This window comes from Beauveria bassiana (genome assembly GCF_000280675.1).
Source record: "Beauveria bassiana ARSEF 2860 unplaced genomic scaffold BBA_S00006, whole genome shotgun sequence".
NCBI classification, from domain to species: domain Eukaryota; kingdom Fungi; phylum Ascomycota; class Sordariomycetes; order Hypocreales; family Cordycipitaceae; genus Beauveria; species Beauveria bassiana.
Genome location: NW_007930841.1, coordinates 493455 through 510371, shown reverse-complemented (window position 1 = coordinate 510371; position 16917 = coordinate 493455). Strand labels below are relative to the sequence as shown.

The following is a 16917-nucleotide window of genomic DNA, read 5'->3' as shown; positions in this document are numbered from 1 at the left end:
AGAAGCTCAATATTCGATAGCGGCTTTGGTGCGCAACAAGATCTATATAGACGGTGGCTCAATATGGTGGTCTCCGGGGTTACAAAACGGAACATTTGGCCCCGTGTCTAATAAAGGTGAGTGCCCACCCTTGACGACAAGATGCCTGCTCACTGTCTCGTCTAATCCTCTCGTAGGAAATTTTCAAGGAATGATACTTTCATATGATCTGAGCAAACCATTCACGCGCGACACGAATGTGACGGGACTTTTACTGGACGGGACTTTGTCAAAAGCCCGAGGTGGCAAGGGCAATGCCAACGGCGACGCACCTGTATACTATGATGGCGCGATTCTCGCCAACGATGCAGAATTCTTCCTCTATGGCGGAGCAGTCTTTCAAGACAACGAGCTGTACGACCCGCCTCCGAGCTATGAAACCCTCAAGTACGAGGCGTACCCTTACGGCCCCGATAAGCCTCTGTGGAAGCCCGGCTTCAGCAGCAGGCGCCTGCCAGACGGCATTACCAGATATGTTGCCTATGGCGGCGCAGCCAGCGCGCCTTCCGAGAACAAAGCATGGCACTTCTCAGGTCTGACGGCTCCCAGTCGTGGTCCCTTTTTCTGGAATGCTGCAGCCTCTCCTGATGTGAAAGCGTCTGTTCCCTCGGATACCCTAATCACTTTGGATATGGCCAGTCAACTGACAGAAAAGTGGACAAACTCTACTTTACCGAGCCATATACAAGGACGAGCGAATCCAGAAGTTGTATGGGTCCCTGTAGGGGAGCAAGGAATTTTGGTCGTCCTCGGCGGTGCAGTATATCCCGAATGGGCTGGCGAGGCGCATGTTTCGCCCAATGAAACCCTCAGTGTAAGTCCGAAGAGGATTGTGTGAGCCCAGAACCGTGACTGATTAAACAAAGGAGAAAGAGAGCCCTGTATTCATGAGTACAGTTGACATATACGACGTTGCGAATGATACATGGTATCAGCAACCGACCAAAGGAGGCCCGGGTACCAGAACGCGGGGCTGTGCTGTCATCGCCCCTGCCGCAGATCGTTCGAGCTTCAATATCTACTACTATGGCGGTTTCGATGGTATTCATTCGTCAAAGGACTTTTATGACGACGTCTGGGTTCTATCGCTGCCATCGTTCACCTGGACCAAGATTGGTGAAGGAAAAGCAAGCCATGCCCGTGCCGGACACAAATGCTTCCTGCCATACCCTGATCAGATGATGGTCATTGGTGGCTACACGCCACTCTCTGGCACCACTTTGACCTGTTTGGAGGACGGGCCAATTGCTTTGCTCAACATCACAAGCGGTGAATGGATGGAGCAATATGACCCTGCAAAGTACGGTGTATATGGTGTACACCAAAAGGTGCAAGCGACCATTGGCGGGAACAGTGCCGGCCATGCCACGGCAACAGCACCCGTGCCGTCTGGATGGGCAACGCCAGCTCTCGGAAAACTGTTTGCGACATCGTATAACTTTGACAAGATGAAGACCCATTGGCCGTATAAGCCATCAAACACAGCCAGTACAGAGTCCCCCAAACAACCAATTCCCACTGGTCAACAGCGCAAGGGCGTGCCCGCCTGGGTCGCTCCAATATTAGGCGTCGTGCTTGGTCTCGTGTTAATGACAGGAAGTCTACTTGCATTCTGCATTTGGCGTCGTCGAAGGGCATCTCACGAGGGATCTGAAACGTCATCTTCGCGCGAGGCCATGCCGGAGCGACTCTACTACTGGGTTAAGGGCCACCCCCAGCGCCAACCAACTCTCACGTCGACACGCTCCTGCGAAGACTCGGGAGCAGACCGCTCTCCTACACTGAAACTCGTATCCCCGAGTGAGACTTGTTCATCTCCAACTACCACTGCATGTCACGAGATGGAAAATACTCAGCTTGCCGAACTCGACGGTAAGTCCAGCTTCAACCGCACCAGTTTCGCTCACGCACCCGTTCGCAGCTAACCTTTGTTTTTCTTTCCTTGTAGACACGTCGTCGCCAGTGGAACTTCACGATACGGGCCTCAGTACTGCAGATGTGATGTGGCGGAACGCTGGTTTCACGCCCCTCTTGACCAGCTTTAGCTCGCGGGCCTCTCTCAGGTCGGCCGTGTGCGAATCACCCGTGATAAGTAGCATCAGCGCCAGCGCCAGCGACGGTACGCCTTCGACGCCCCTTCATCCTCTACGTTGGACCTCAAAGGTGTCCGCCTTTTCTTCTGTCAGCGCCGAGAGCGGCGAGGGAACGAATTCGTGGTCGCCGAATGGCGTCGTCAGTCCCATCGGCCCGACTACATCGCCTATTGCAGAAAGTGTTGCAGAAAAGATGATGAGGATGCCGACCATGACGTTGCGGCGAGAGCGAGTCCACTGCAAAATGTAATAAGCAAGGATGATGTACGACAGGGGTCGAGTTGAATTGGAGTTGTTGCCATATAAAGCGTGGGCCTCGATTTGCCTTTCTATATGTGATTATTCTGACTTGAGGTCACTCCTCTACCAGGAGGATATTTGCCAGGTGACGTGCCGCCGGTTTTGTCTATACAATATCCAATGCATGCTACTCGTTCGATTAAACCTCGGTGATCTCTTCCTCATCGTCTGCAAGCTCTGTAAGTCTCTTCTGATCGAGCTGCTGGCCCTCGCCCTCCTCGTCACGCATGAGAACCTGTACCAATCTGTCGCAGGCCTCCCGGACCTCGTCGTCGTCGACTCGGCTGTGCGTCTCACGTACCACGGGGTAAACGTTGACTTGGCGAAGATAATCGCGCCCCGGTCGCGTTGTTGTGAGCAGCAACAATGTCTCGAGATGCGTCTGAATAATGGTATTGTCCGAGTCACGCTTCTTGTCTGGCGGCAGCAGCTGCAGATCCGGGAGCATGCTCATGGTCTCATCTACATCGTACTCTTCGTTGCCAGTGATTGGCAGAAGAATATATGGGAGGATATCGATGCCCTCTGTGGACAGGAATGATGGGTGCGAGTCGAGATCGAATGCGACGTTTTTTAATGTGCTGGCGACACCTTTGCGGCGAATGTCGGACTCGTGCTCAGTAAACACCTTGAGCTTTGTAATGGGGATGACCTTGTCGTAAGTCTGTTCCGTGACGAAATACTTGCGAATGTCTTCGTGTTTGGATAAATCGGCCAAGACATAGGCGAGATAGTCAAAGTCCGCCTTGGGGTTGTAAGAGCCATTCTGACCCTTGACCAGGAGATCCATAAGCTGGTTGAGAATGCAGTCGTCGGAGCCCAGCTCCTTTGGAGATTCCTGTCTCTTATCGATGATGCGCTTGAGACTATCTGATTTTGTCATGTTGGCCAAGACCATGGCGAGTAGATTGGCATTTTCTTCTTTGGGGCCCTGTGTGCAAAAGTGTTGGCCAAGCCCGGATGATACCAGCCACGGAAACAAGTAAAAAAGCGTACCACGATGAATGACAGAACCAAGTCCAAGAACTTGTCGTCTGAAGCTAGGCATTCTAGAACTTCTGGGTCACCAGAGAGATTTATCAAGCAGCTTAATGCATACTCTGCGACTTTCTGCAAGAACGTGTGTGTAAGCAACGGCTTGCCGTTTATATGCACCCAAAAAAAAGCTCAACATACGTAATGATCATTGAGCAGAACCTTGAGGTTCTTGATCGGTCTCATATCATCCACCTTGAATATGCTGGGTTCTGAGAGCGAGTATGGGACCAGGTTCTCAGTGGCGAGGAGCCGAATCTGAGGGTTCTGATGGGTGATGAAGCCCACAAGCTGCAGCCGGGGTTAGCCATGTGATCTGTGCTAGGGATGAGTGAAATATACCTCTTCGAGTTCTGTAGGCATTTTTGCAGAAAATACAGAAAAGAAAAGTTAATAACAAACAAGGCCTTTTCGGCAAGATTGTATGAAATTGTTAGATGGCTGATGAGCGAGAGCTGCTGCATTGATAAATGCTTGGAGGGGCCATTTTTGATCTTTGGTGGGGCAGCCATTGGCTTACAGTGAGCGGCGTAGTGACTTCTAGAAGGCTAGGCACAGAAGAATAGCGTGTGTATATTACGGCGCAGATAGAATATGGTTGTCAAAAATGGGCTCTATGGGATTATAAATGTCTTTTCGGTTCTGCTCTAGATCTCAATATGTTGTCCAAAATATCATTGCAGCTTGTACGTGAAATCAATCACCCCCACCACATACAGCGAGCCCAAAGGCGGTCAGCGTGAGGTACCAAATTTGTGAGCGCGCTAAGCTATTCAGGGCTAAGAGGGGTGGCAGTACCGCCCGCTAGACACAAAATTTCAACTTTTTGTCGCACCGGCTACAGAGTCCACCAGGAAGAAGTCGACGCAGAATATAACCAGCACATCGTGCAAGTCGTAGCCCTCGAAAATGCCCAAGGCGACGACTCCTACCGCGACTCGCGGCTCCCGCCGTCACAACCCCCTCGAGGACGATATTCTCGCCACCGGTATCCTCCGCAACAAGCCTGCCAAGAAGGGCTCCAGGAACGGTGATGAGGATGAGGGCCAAGATGCCTTTGTCGACTCTAAAGCGTCCAAGAATATTCTCCGTATTGGTCGCGAGCTCGCTGAAGAAGACAACTTCGAGCGTGCGGGTGCCGTTGCCCCTCCTACCGTTGACAACTTTGGCTACGACTCTCGCTTCGGAGATGTCGACGACGAACCCAAGGTCTACGGCGACGACGACGAAGCCTGGGGTGATGAGGAGGAAGAGGTAGAGGAAATTGAAGTTGATCCAAATGATCTGGAGACATACCGAAAATTTATGCCCGATGAGGAAGACGACCTGCTCAAGCATGGCTGGGACCGTCGTCCCACTGGCCATGAACAAGTGGAAGAGCCTACAAACCTCGCCGACCTCATTCTCCAAAAGATAGCTCAACACGAGGCCCAACAAGAACGCGGCCAAGCGGCCCCTCCTCCCGACGACTATGAGATCCCCCCCAAGGTTGTCGAAGTGTACACCAAGTAAGTCTTTTTGTTGATCCATGTTCTCGAGATGTTTGCTAATCAGCAACACAGAATCGGTGAAATTCTCTCCCGCTACAAATCCGGCCCCCTTCCCAAGCCGTTCAAAATTCTGCCCACGATTCCTCACTGGGAAGACATCATCGACATTACCAAACCCGAGAAATGGACGCCCAACGCAACATACCAAGCGACTCGCATCTTCGTCGCAGCCAAGCCCCACGTCGTTCAACGCTTCCTCGAAATGGTCGTCCTCGAAAAGGTCCGCGATGACATCTATGAGACCAAGAAGCTCAACGTCCACCTCTTCAACTCTCTCAAGAAGGGTCTCTACAAGCCCTCGGCATTTTTCAAGGGCTTTCTCTTCCCTCTTGTCGGCAGCGGGTCCTGCACCATCCGCGAGGCACACATCATCTCCGCCGTCCTCGCGAGGGTTTCCATCCCGGTTCTCCACTCAGCCGCGGCCATCAAGGGACTTTGCGACATTGCCGCCCAGGAAGCTTCACAGAACAACGAGGGCGGTGGCGCGACCAACTTGTTCCTCAAGACCCTTCTCGAGAAGAAGTATGCTCTGCCTTACCAGGCCATTGACGCCCTTGTTTTCCACTTTCTCCGGTTTCGCAGCGTCGACCCTGCCTCGGTGCAAGAGGATGAGGCTATGGCTGGTGTCTCCGGCGACACACGAACCAAGCTGCCTGTCATTTGGCATCAGTGCCTCCTCGTATTCGCCCAGCGATACAAGGGCGATATCACAGAGGATCAGCGTGAGGCCTTGCTAGACCTGCTTCTGACTCATGGCCACTCTGCCATTGGCCCTGAGGTGAGACGAGAGCTCCTCGCTGGTAGAGGTCGTGGCGTGCCGCTGGAGCCTCAGGGAGAAGCTCTCGACGGTGATGATACCATGATGATTGATTAAACATTATCCATAATCAGCACAGGAAAAGTCATGATTGCATGTTTCGCGGGGCGTTCTGGCGTTTTTTCCATGGATTGGAATGCAGGCGTGGTCTATAGTAGTCACGCACACTCAATATATCATTTTTGTACAAGCTCCTTCCGAACGTGAGCTGCCAGCCCTTCTCGCTGTTCGTTCCTGCCGCTTCGCCAGCAGTCCCGTCACCTTACAACGTAAGGACTCAGTGCTCGCACGCAATGCAAATCAAGCTTCAATAAAAAACTTCGCCTTCGACCTACTCCCTATCCAGTTCATGTCTTTCCACGCGCTCGTGGTTGTGAGCATTTGATTTTTGTCTGCTTTTTTGCCTGACGAGTTGTAAATTTGTCGCTTCCTCTTGTCTCGTCCGTCTGCAGACTTGCCTGGGATTGCCTGATCTTAAGTTACCTGGAACAGCTGACCACCATGACGACTTCATTGCTCCATAGGCCATGGTCACCTCATGCAGGCTCATCTGGGGAAACAAAGTATGTTGTGGGCCAAGGCGCCGGGGCACGGAACCTCGCACATTGACCATGCACTGATACTCGCGCTATAGTTACTTCAGCCTTCCTATGCAAGCGTTTTCCTCTGCGTCTCCGTTCTTATTTATGAATTTCGTTACGCCTTCACCCGTGAGCATGAACGAGAGCCTCAGACCATCTATGTGGAGGCCTTTGGGAGCTGTCGGCGCTGCCACCGATGCTGCCACCGACGCGGCGTCGTCGCCGCACGCGAATTCACCAACGCAGAATACCGGGTCATCGCCCCCATTTGGGATTGATCCTCCTCGTCCGCCGCGCGAAGGGTACGAGTAGGTATGGTTTCCTGAGGGCTACTGGGCAGAGCGACAACCTTCGTTGCTGCCAAGAAGAGGCAGCATATCCAGCGCTCGCTTTTAGAAATGGCGCTCACGCTCCAACAAGTCGACGAGTGAGCATGAAGCAAGAGATATCTCTTATACATCTCCCATGTCCTCCATGTCCGCTGAGAATCAGCTTCATGTTCAACAATCATCGAGTCCGTATTTGTCCGAGTCAGCCCACGTTCTCTCATTGCAGAGGCCGGTTCAAACTTCTTTATCCCGCCGCGCCAGCCGCCCGTCACGACTTACACCTGTCTCTGCCAGTTCTCAATCAAAAATTCCTGATGTTGTAGTGGATGTTAATATTAAAGCTGAGCATGCTCAGTCAGAGAAGCACCATGCGTCTGCTTGGCACAGACTATTGCAGCATGCGAGGTTTCGTTTCGGCAAACATAAGTCTGTTAGTACAATATCAATGCTCTTTTTCCTTCGGTTTCATTTTCCTAATTATCGTAGAAAAATTGTTTCGGCGAAGACCTAACAGACAATGGCATGTCTTTTTCCACTGACGATCACACGCATCATGAGAGAGCCGTCCCAGGTCTGGGCAAAACAGGGACTTGGCTTCGGGAGGAATTCGGGAGCCCAAAGAGGGCGAAGAAAATATTCGGTCGCGCCCCGTGGAATCGCAAAGATTCTACTGCTACTTTTAGTAGTGTTTCTAGCTCTATAAGAGAAGTCCTCCGCGGAGACACACCGCCAGCCTCGCCCTTGATGCCGTTCACCACTACCTGCGAGTACATTCTCCCGCGCCAGACGCCATTCTGCTAATTTCCCTAGATCACAGCAATACATGGATAACAAATACATTCCCAGGCGGCGTATGTTGCATTCATTGGCAGTCTTTCAGCCTAATGTCTAAACATTGTATAGGAAGCGGTGCGGGTGAGCACTCCCCCGATGGACGAAGACACAGCAGATGGCAAGCCGCGCGGCTTCTTTGGCCCGTTGACACCACCGGAGTCCGATACAACTGGATCGCAGACTTACCACACTCCCATGACTTCTACGTATGCTAGTCCGAAATACAACGCCCACCGCATGAGCGTAGCCATCCCGTCGCGAGAGTGGTGGGAAGGAAAGCTCCAGAAGCCGACTCGACACAAAGACATGAACTGTGCCACCAAATTCGAGTTTGACGTCCCCGAACATCTGCCCAATAGTCCTATGTGCCCAGCAAATGTGCGTCATAAATCTGGCGGTTCTGGCTTGTGTGTCTATCATGGCCGGAGGAGAGCGCTTTCTACAGCTGGCAACGGAGGCCCCAAGAGACATGACTCGAACAGCACCAGTTAATTTCACGTACGAGTTCTTCTCAGGGTGCAGCGGTGCAGCGAAGAACAATGAATTTTGCAATGTGGTCCCTAGTCTTCTTTACACCTAGTATGTATTTGCAATTAATTCTTTCTGTAACACTTCTTATCAATAGCTCAATGGCTTGAATGTCAATTTCTAAGTTTTCAACTTTTTCTACTTTCCATTCTTTGTTGTTGCTTCTCACGCTTCTTGTGTTCTTTGCCTAGGTTGAGTAGTGAAAGTGTACAGGCGCGTTGCGATCATACCTGATGACAATCCTTTTCTAGGGCGTAAATCCCACGATTGGATCTCATCAAGTACCAAGGACGCAACGGTACAAAAAAAGTCCCAATCACTGAAATTACGACGGACATGGGAGAAGTGAATCGCCAAAGTTGTCTCTAGCTCTGTCGTTGCGTGGCTAATAGCTGGTAAATGCACGTGAGATAAGTGCTTATCGAAGCGACCACGTCGACAGCCTACAGGCATGCCACCTTGGGGCGGCGCTATGAGTTCGAGCAAGCTCAAGCTACCTCGAGAAGATTAAACTACAACATCACCGATCGCTGCCCCCTCCGCTATTTTGACCAGGTATCCCAACATATGATAACTGTCGGCAAGAAAGGATAGCTCGGCTCCTAGCCCCACCCCTATTCTGCCATCCCTAGGTTGCCTGGAAGAGGACACTCTACCACGACCTGCGCGCTGCGATTCTACAAAGAAAGACGAGAAGCTGAGCGAGCGCATACGAGAATATAAGCATTTGAATCTCAATACAGACACACCCAGGCTGGCGAACGGAGGAGGGCGCTTCGATTCAAGATGTTTTTTCTCGGCAACCTGTTCTACGTCACCTGCCTCCTGATCAATGCGGTGGCTATTCTCTCAGAGGACCGCTTTCTGGCGCGCATAAACCTGTCTCCGGGATCGCACGATCCCGGATTCGGCACGGGCTCGGAGCCGCAGAGCGTGCAGGCCAAGATTGTACACTTGATTGCCAGTGTACGAACATTGATGAGGAGTACGTCTTGGCCCCCCCCCGCGCGCGCGCGCAATGTACGGAGGAGCTCCGTGGCAAGATTGCTGACCGACGTACAGTGCCTTTAATAATCGCGAATACGTTAATTATACTTTACGAGCTGATTCTCGGATAAGGGTTGGCATGAGAGGGCGTTGAGAACTAGAGACGACGACAAAAACACAATTCATGATGGATAATACAGGAAGATGGGATCATGTTGGCGGTACTACAGCGACTTAATTTCTTCCGCACCTGTCTCAGGATCAAGCACTTGGCGTGAATGGTTATACAAGGCGATGCAATCAAATCGCTCGAGATTAGATAGCTTCTAATACAAAGGGCATATATACAGCTATACCCTGCAGAGTTTCCTTGTCCAAAGCAGATTTCGCTGTTCCATCTACCCTTTTCCTATTTGTACAAAAAAAAAGAGGAGAAAAGGAGATAATATTTCAATTCCCCGGCCAGTTCTGCCAGTCGCCATGCAAACTTTTCTTTTCATCTTTTGAAGAATCACCATCGTGAGAGGAGCATTAACACATCGTGTCTGACCCAACGCCGGCCCAATATGTATCCCAAATTGTTGTTGTTATAGTACACGCGGAGTGCCCTGTCCATCTAGGAGTCGGAGCCTCGCAAATTAGAAGACGCTTGTCATGCAGTTCTATCTGCAACTTAGGCGTTCTTGACGACGCCAACCTTGGCCGCGCGAAGGACGCGGCCGTTGAGCTTGAAGCCCTTTTGCTGCACATGGAAGACGGTGTTGTTCTCCTTGTCGGGCTGCGGGGTCATAAAGGTGGCCTCGTGCTCGTTGGGATTGAACTTTTCGCCCTCGGGCTCGATGCGCTCGAGGCCGTGCTTGGCGAGGGTCTGAAGCAGGATGCTCTCGGTCATCTTGAGGCCCTCGTAAAGGTTGACGAGCTCCTTGAGGTCGTCGTTCTTCTCGGCGGCCTTGATCTTGTCGGTGGGGACATTGTCCAGGGCGCGGTCCAGGTTGTCCACGCTGTCGACGAGGTCCTTGGCGAATTTTTGAATGGCAAAGTCGCGGGCCGTCTTGACCTCACGCTGGGTGCGGTCCTGGAGGTTGCGAAAGTCGGCGACGGTGCGCATGCACTTGTCCTATAAGTTGCGAGCAATCGCGCGGTCAGTCTGGGCGGTAACGGGTACAGGTGCGGGTGTGGGCGCGGCAAACCTTCCACTCGCGTGCTTCGGCGTCCTTGGCCTCGAGGCTCTTCTTGAGCTCCAAGACTTCGTCGGAGGCGGGTGTTTCCTCCTTGGTCTCGGCCTTGTTGTCCTCGGCCTTTTCCTCCTTGGCCTCGCTGTACCATCTCAAGGCAGCGGGCTGGAAGGATCTGAGAGCCGGTGACGTGGCGACGGCGTATGCCTGTGGGCGCACCAGGAGCTGGCTGGCAGAGGCCCTGGGCGCAGCAGCGCGGAGAGATCGGGGGAGAGCGGCGGCAGCTTGGCGCAACATTGTGATTATGGGGTATATGTGTAAGGAAGAAGATGGGATATTCAATTGATGCGGTAAGAAAAGGCCAAAATCAGATGCGCAGGGAAAACTAGGTGCGAGCTGCTTCGGCGAATGTGACCTTTTAGAAAATTCGACGTAGCTCTTATTGCGGCGGTCCGCTCCGGTTTAGGGGAATTCAAGGCAAGGGTGCATGTCTTGGCTGGCGGATCAATGATTGGCCGAGCGGTTTTAGGCGGGTGAGTGGAAGGCTCCAGCAACTCTGAAAGCCGCGGGGGCCGCTACAACCTTGTGTGCCAACTAAGCCACAGCAGGACAGCCCAGTGGCTGGAGAAGCTCTCAGCGAAGGTGCCTAGCCACAGGGCGGCGGCGGCTCTTACGTCGCGCCGTGGCAACCTAGAAGCTCACCAACCGACCGTCTTCGGTGTTCCTGTCTGACCATCATCAATTCTATCCTTGCCAGCGCATCAATCGCGACGGACAGAAAAATACGGGCACCTATACTGCGACGCTCATCCTACCTAGTCGAATTTCTGCGACCGCCTTTCAATCCCGCCTGCGACTCGACCAAATCAAACAGCCCAAGCCCAACATATCCAAAATGGCAGCCGGCGACTCGAGCCGGGTTCAAGAAGCGCAGAAGCTTGCAAAGACAGACCCCAGAAAGGCCGAGGCTATCTACAAAGAGATAGTGTCCCAGGCTCCGGCCGCGACTTCAGATGCGGCAACGCGCGAGTACGAGCAAGCTTTAATCAGCCTGGGAGAACTGTACAAGGATGAGAAGTTAGTCTACCGCCGCTTCGAAAGGACAATCATGGGTGCGATGGCATACTAACAGACTCTTTTCACTATATAGGAAGTCACAAGAGCTGGTCGAGCTCGTACGACAGAGTCGCTCGGTTCTATCCTCATTTGCTAAGGCAAAGTCGTCAAAGCTCAGTATGCTTCCCTGCTCCCGGCCAACACCGTGACTTTACTCATGCAATTTTTCACTGTAGTCCGTCAACTTCTCGACCTGTTTAAGGAGATTCCGAATAGCACCGATATCGAAGTCGCCGTCACAAAAGACTGTATCGAATGGGCTACGGCCGAACGAAGAGCCTTCCAGCGCCAGGATCTCGAAGTCCGCCTAGTTGCTCTACAAATGACCAAGCAGTCCTACTATGAGGCTCTCACTCTGATCAATGGACTTCTTCGCGAGCTAAAGCGCCTGGATGACAAGCTGCGTCTAGTCGAGGTCCAGCTTCTGGAGTCTCGCGTCTACCACGCACTCGGCAACATCCCCAAGGCCCGTGCCGCCCTCACGAGTGCACGCACGAGCGCAGCCAGCGTCTACACTCCGCCGCTGCTGCAGGCCAACCTCGATATGCAGAGCGGCATGCTTCATGCGGAAGATAAGGACTTCAACACTGCCTTCTCCTACTTTATCGAGGCTCTGGACGGCTATCACTCCCAGGATGAGGGCCACAAGGCTCAGGCCGCCCTGCAGTACATGCTTCTCTGCAAGATTATGCTGAACCTCGTCGACGATGTCAATCAGCTCATGACGTCGAAGCAGGCTGTCAAGTACGCCGGCCAGAACCTCGAGGCCATGAAGGCGATTGCACGTGCTCACGGCAACCGCTCCCTCGAGGAGTATGAGCGCGCCCTCTCTACCTACCGCTACGAGCTCGGCAGCGACGCGTTCATCCGCAACCATCTCCGCCGTCTCTACGATGCCATGCTGGAGCAGAATCTCATCAAGGTCATTGAGCCATTCTCGCGTGTCGAGATTGACCACATTGCCAAAATGGTCGGCCTCGACACCCAGCAGGTCGAGCGCAAGCTATCGCAGATGATTTTGGACAAGGTCATCATTGGTGTTTTGGACCAAGGTGCTGGCTGCCTCATCATTTATGATGAGACGCACCGCGATCAGTCGTATGACGCAGCTCTCTCAACTATTGACAAGCTCAGTAATGTTGTTGATGTTCTATACACTAACCAAGCTTCTTTGCTGGAGTAAGGGGAGAAAATTTTTAGTGAAACGCAGGCGCCAGTCTAGAGGATTAGAAGTCTCGGTTTTGCTTTGATAGATAGGCTATCACAAAAAAACCAGTTGCATTTGAATCTGCATTAGCCTGTCCGCAAAGTGAGTTTGTAACCAATACGGGTTTCGCCATTAAGGAGTTAAGAGGCTGTGATGACGATCTAGAACTATCTCTTTGCGAATAGACAACAATTTAGTTACTCCGTAGGTTAGTTGACATTGTTGGCTAGCTGGATGGCAGATCCATATTTCAGCCCCCATATAGGCTACAACCCTGGTTCACTTTTCACGTCTGTACGAGTGCTAGACAAAGTCTAATCAATAGTATGGGTGCAAGTCATATATGTCATATATGTGGTCAGGATGGAGAAGTGTTGCCAGCTGACAGACAACCAGCAAACACCCAACCTGCGACAAAAGCCAACAACAACAACAACAACAACAACAACAACAAACACCAACACTTATATCACCACCAAGCATCAAGCACCGCACTTACCCGCACAGCCTCCTCCACGATGCATCAGATTATCAATGGAATGGCTTTCCAGTTTTTCGTTGCAGAGTGCACCGAGTCAGGCAATCCGACTCCTGCACCTGCGCCCCTTTTAATGGCCCCGACGGCGAGCCCCGTACATCATTTGCCGGTGGAGCAGCGAAGCCTCAAACGGCAACATCTTGAAAGGCCGTCATGCCAGGCTAAGGAATCAGCCCTGCCCGATATCCACTGCCGACTCGCGCCGACGAGGCTCCCGATCATTACTCGCTGGCCATCGAAACTAACTAGTCCGAGAGAGACTTTTCAACTCGAGGCCTGTGGGCCTTGGCCTCTTGCTTGAGTTGAAGAAAGCCTCATCACTACCCCGTTCTTTCGCTCAATCGCCCTTTTTTCCAATCTTTGTCTTCTTTTCCTTCTATTCATCAGTCGCTTGTACTGTCGGTATCGTTGCAGAAGGACATGCCTGCATATCAACGCGCACGATGGCAGCCATCAAAATGGACCACGAGGAACCTCGCATCGTCGCCGCAGAGAAGCCGACATGGTTCAAGAGTCCACTAGCGATTGATAGGCTTCGGCGCCCTTCCGAATCACAGCCGCACCATGACCTCTCCAAAGACTCCTTGTGTGCGTACTCGGACGGACAGGATCGTTACAGCGGCTACCCTCCTTTCAAGCGAGTACGTCCAGTTTATCACCATTGTACGACCGCTTCGCGATCACTAATATGTCAACTAGTACGAGGAGCCAACTTTGCTAGAAATCTTTTACGATCTGTTCTTCGCCGCCAACTACAACGTCTTTGCCCAGAGTCAATCTGTCACCAATCACCGACGCTTTAAGGCCTATGTAGGCTACTTTAGCTTGATCTGGGGCACTTGGTTCGTCGTCACGCTGTACGACGTGCGCTATGTTACGGATAGTATATTTGGTTAGTACTGGTGCTTGTTGCGGTCCCGTATAAACGGCCGCGTCTAACTGTCATTGCTAGAGCGTGTAGCACGAGCTGTGCAGCTCGGCGTGCTTATCGGTTTCACTGTGGTTGCGCCGAATTTCGATCCCGAGAATCAGGACGAGGCAACCATGATGACAATGTGTTAGTGTCGCTCCCTCAAACTGCAACCAACATCCACTAACGGCACAGCCCTCATGTTGTTCGCCTCTCGCATCTGCCTCGCAATCGAATACGCACACACACTTATCCAGATCTACAAGTACAAGCGTGCACGACGACCTCTTTACCTCCAAATCGCCATCAACGTCATCAGCGCGGCTGTGTACCTTGGGATTACATTCCGCTTCGACGGGAAGCAAAGCCGTGTTTACATCACATGGTATATCTTCACAGCTGGAGAGGCCGTCGTGAGCCTTGTACTCTCTAATTATTGGAAGACACTGAGCTTTACGCGCACACATTTGATGAAGCGGCTCAGCCTTATCACAGTCATGATTCTGGGCGAGAGCATTCAGAGCGTGGCACAGAACATTGCCACGATTGTGAACACACCCACAGCATGGAGTAAGCGGACTCTCTCCAAGCAGAGAACTAGCCAGAGCTAACGTTTGAATGTTTAGATTCTTTCACCATTGGTATGATTACATCTGCCACAGCCACAATCTACTGTGTGTTTCTAGTTTATTTTGACTGGATGCGGCATGTTCAACTGCCTGCCATACGACAGCAGATCTGGACAGCCCTACACTACCCATTCCACCTGGCTTTGGTACTCTTCATGCGAGGCTTCACTCAGCTTATTCTCTTCGTCAAGGCGTTTGATATCTTCAAAATGATTAGCGGTGACTGGCTGTTTGACCTGGGCAATTTTGTGGATGATCTCGACGTCAACGGCGACAAATATGGCAATTCGACGAGCAAAGTGTTCGCCGCTATTCTTGCCAACAGGACGGGCCAGGTCTTCGAATGGTTCCCACCACAGGATCCGCTGCCACGCTCCGTCGTGAATAACTCAATTGCGAATATCTCAGCGATTCCAGAGGCAATGTGGGCAAGCCTTTCGTCCTTGGCAACCAATGCTAGTGCGGTACTAGACGATCCCATGGTCAATAACTACTCCAACTTCATATCGCAACTCATAATTATACTCACGACACTGTCCAACACGGTCTTTCAGTCGTTCAAGATTGACGTCAGCACAGAGATCAAGTCAAAACATCCCGGCGACAGCAATCCCTTCAGACAAGCCGAAGAGCAGGTCGAAGTCGACGATAAAACGAGACAGCGCGCTCGCCTCATAGTATGTTTGCACTCGCTCCACCGCCGCCCTCCCACGCTATTTCGTAAGAGACTGAAACCTAACAATTCGGTCTAGTTTGCCTACACATATGTCGCCTGCGGATGCACGCTACTCCTGCTCGTCATGATGGCGCTTGTATCGCGCATGGCGCCTCTCGGCCGGCTTCCGCGCTTGCGTTTCGTCATCTGCACCCTTTTCGGCGTCGGCATCGCCCTGACCGCTGTCATCTTTTACGCTCCTGACAAGGCTGATACCTTCCTCGACAGCGCCTGGCCCATACCGACGGTGCTCTTTGGCTGGTTGGTTGTCACTGCCCTCGTTCATATCCGCGGCAGCGGCGGCGGCTGGGGCAGAGTGATGCTCGATAGGATGCGCAACGTCGCGAGCTTGTTCCGACCGAGGAGGCAGGGCAGAAGAAATCCTCCGCGGGATGACGATGATAGCCAGAAAGTGGCGCTGCGGCTCTGGCCACCGACGCGGGAGAACACGGACGCCTCGGGCACAGAGACGTTGCGAAGCGCTGAAGGCACGAACTGGGAGCGACGGGCGTCGTATCGAGACGTGTCACCAAAGGCAACGCCTCGGTCAGACTCGCCAGATTCTAGGCTTTGTGATGCAGACCGCGATCATCGAAAAGCTGACAGCAGCTATCAGGTCTAGACCTGGGTTTGCCAAGAAAAAAAAAAGTAAAAGAAGAAAGGAGAAACAAAAGTGATATTTCAAGCCATATATTGACATTATCAAGCATTTACGTTTCAGTAATAAGCATCTGTATTTCTCATTAGCTACAGTCGCGTTAGAGCGAGCGGCCTTCATTGCAAGTGCCATGTTCTGGGTAAGGCTCTCAGCTCGTACCAAGAGTTGGATGATTACGTGTAATGGCCCGATGATAGACAACGGGGCACGGACAATGAGGCGTCGAGAATCTGGGGATAAAAACACTGTCACTGTGTATAAGACAAGTGTGCCATAGTATTTCACGCCAAAGCTCAACGCGGGGAGCTATCATAAATTGGCTGTGTTTGAACAATACTATGTGTTATGATCTTGTCCATTATGCTATGACGGTGCTGTACATGACTCTCTCGCGCGTATGGGGCGCAGCAAGTCGATTGAACGGAACGGCAAAAAGATATCGTGACTTTGTATGTCCCAGACTAATCTGACTCTGCGAGAGGTTTGAGGTTTCCGTAGTTGCCCCTAACCACTCCTTCGGCGAAGGTGGTTAGAGAAAGGGTTGTGGTGTTGCTGCTCTGTTACAGGCAATTAATTCTCCGGTCCTGTCGCCGTCCCATTTGCCGTGCAAGTCAGGTTTTACGTCAAATGGCCAATTCATTGCAACAGGATTCTATATTGACGCAGAAGAAAGTAAATTCCATGGTGGAGAGGAAATATAGATCATTTATTCATGTTTTTGAGCTTTCTGCAGTGCATTGTTGTCAAGAGGAAATAATCACAGATTACTCCAGGGTGGGCCGTTGCAACAGCCGAGGCACCTGCTACAAGTACGCAGTCGCTTCCTTGCCGCAGGCGAACTGGATTGGGCAGAACATACATGAAGCAACACCTGTT

General features: G+C 52.0%; 8 protein-coding genes across 8 annotated transcripts; 6 read left to right on the top strand and 2 right to left on the bottom strand.

The window, feature by feature from the left end:
• Positions 1-190: 190 nt before the first annotated feature.
• On the top strand, positions 191-2382 carry BBA_02909 (kelch repeat protein; the record flags this gene model as incomplete). Its single annotated transcript, XM_008598006.1, has 3 exons — positions 191-853; positions 906-1911; positions 1988-2382. The coding sequence occupies 3 exons, from the start codon at positions 191-193 to the stop codon at positions 2380-2382; spliced, it is 2064 nt and encodes a 687-aa protein (XP_008596228.1).
• A 189-nt stretch (positions 2383-2571) lies between these two features.
• Positions 2572-3830, bottom strand: BBA_02908 (protein family UPF0507; the record flags this gene model as incomplete). Its single annotated transcript, XM_008598005.1, has 4 exons — positions 2572-3363; positions 3429-3542; positions 3609-3758; positions 3810-3830. 4 exons carry the CDS (start codon positions 3828-3830, stop codon positions 2572-2574), a joined length of 1077 nt encoding a protein of 358 aa, XP_008596227.1.
• A 546-nt stretch (positions 3831-4376) lies between these two features.
• Positions 4377-5891, top strand: BBA_02907 (bystin-like protein; the record flags this gene model as incomplete). The annotated part of the gene is made up of 2 exons (XM_008598004.1): positions 4377-4975; positions 5030-5891. The coding sequence occupies 2 exons, from the start codon at positions 4377-4379 to the stop codon at positions 5889-5891; spliced, it is 1461 nt and encodes a 486-aa protein (XP_008596226.1).
• Positions 5892-6550: 659 nt separating this feature from the next.
• On the top strand, positions 6551-8070 carry BBA_02906 (uncharacterized protein; the record flags this gene model as incomplete). Its single annotated transcript, XM_008598003.1, has 4 exons — positions 6551-6723; positions 7431-7511; positions 7562-7595; positions 7648-8070. The coding sequence occupies 4 exons, from the start codon at positions 6551-6553 to the stop codon at positions 8068-8070; spliced, it is 711 nt and encodes a 236-aa protein (XP_008596225.1).
• Positions 8071-8892: 822 nt separating this feature from the next.
• Positions 8893-9177, top strand: BBA_02905 (protein transport protein YOS1; the record flags this gene model as incomplete). Its single annotated transcript, XM_008598002.1, has 2 exons — positions 8893-9072; positions 9169-9177. 2 exons carry the CDS (start codon positions 8893-8895, stop codon positions 9175-9177), a joined length of 189 nt encoding a protein of 62 aa, XP_008596224.1.
• Positions 9178-9766: 589 nt separating this feature from the next.
• On the bottom strand, positions 9767-10565 carry BBA_02904 (GrpE protein; the record flags this gene model as incomplete). The annotated part of the gene is made up of 2 exons (XM_008598001.1): positions 9767-10210; positions 10284-10565. The coding sequence occupies 2 exons, from the start codon at positions 10563-10565 to the stop codon at positions 9767-9769; spliced, it is 726 nt and encodes a 241-aa protein (XP_008596223.1).
• Positions 10566-11163: 598 nt separating this feature from the next.
• BBA_02903 (putative 26s proteasome p44.5 protein) lies at positions 11164-12567 on the top strand (the record flags this gene model as incomplete). The annotated part of the gene is made up of 3 exons (XM_008598000.1): positions 11164-11345; positions 11419-11501; positions 11561-12567. The coding sequence occupies 3 exons, from the start codon at positions 11164-11166 to the stop codon at positions 12565-12567; spliced, it is 1272 nt and encodes a 423-aa protein (XP_008596222.1).
• A 1005-nt stretch (positions 12568-13572) lies between these two features.
• Positions 13573-16005, top strand: BBA_02902 (uncharacterized protein; the record flags this gene model as incomplete). Its single annotated transcript, XM_008597999.1, has 6 exons — positions 13573-13770; positions 13829-14021; positions 14082-14186; positions 14235-14609; positions 14666-15345; positions 15421-16005. The coding sequence occupies 6 exons, from the start codon at positions 13573-13575 to the stop codon at positions 16003-16005; spliced, it is 2136 nt and encodes a 711-aa protein (XP_008596221.1).
• Between the last annotated feature and the right edge of the window lie 912 nt (positions 16006-16917).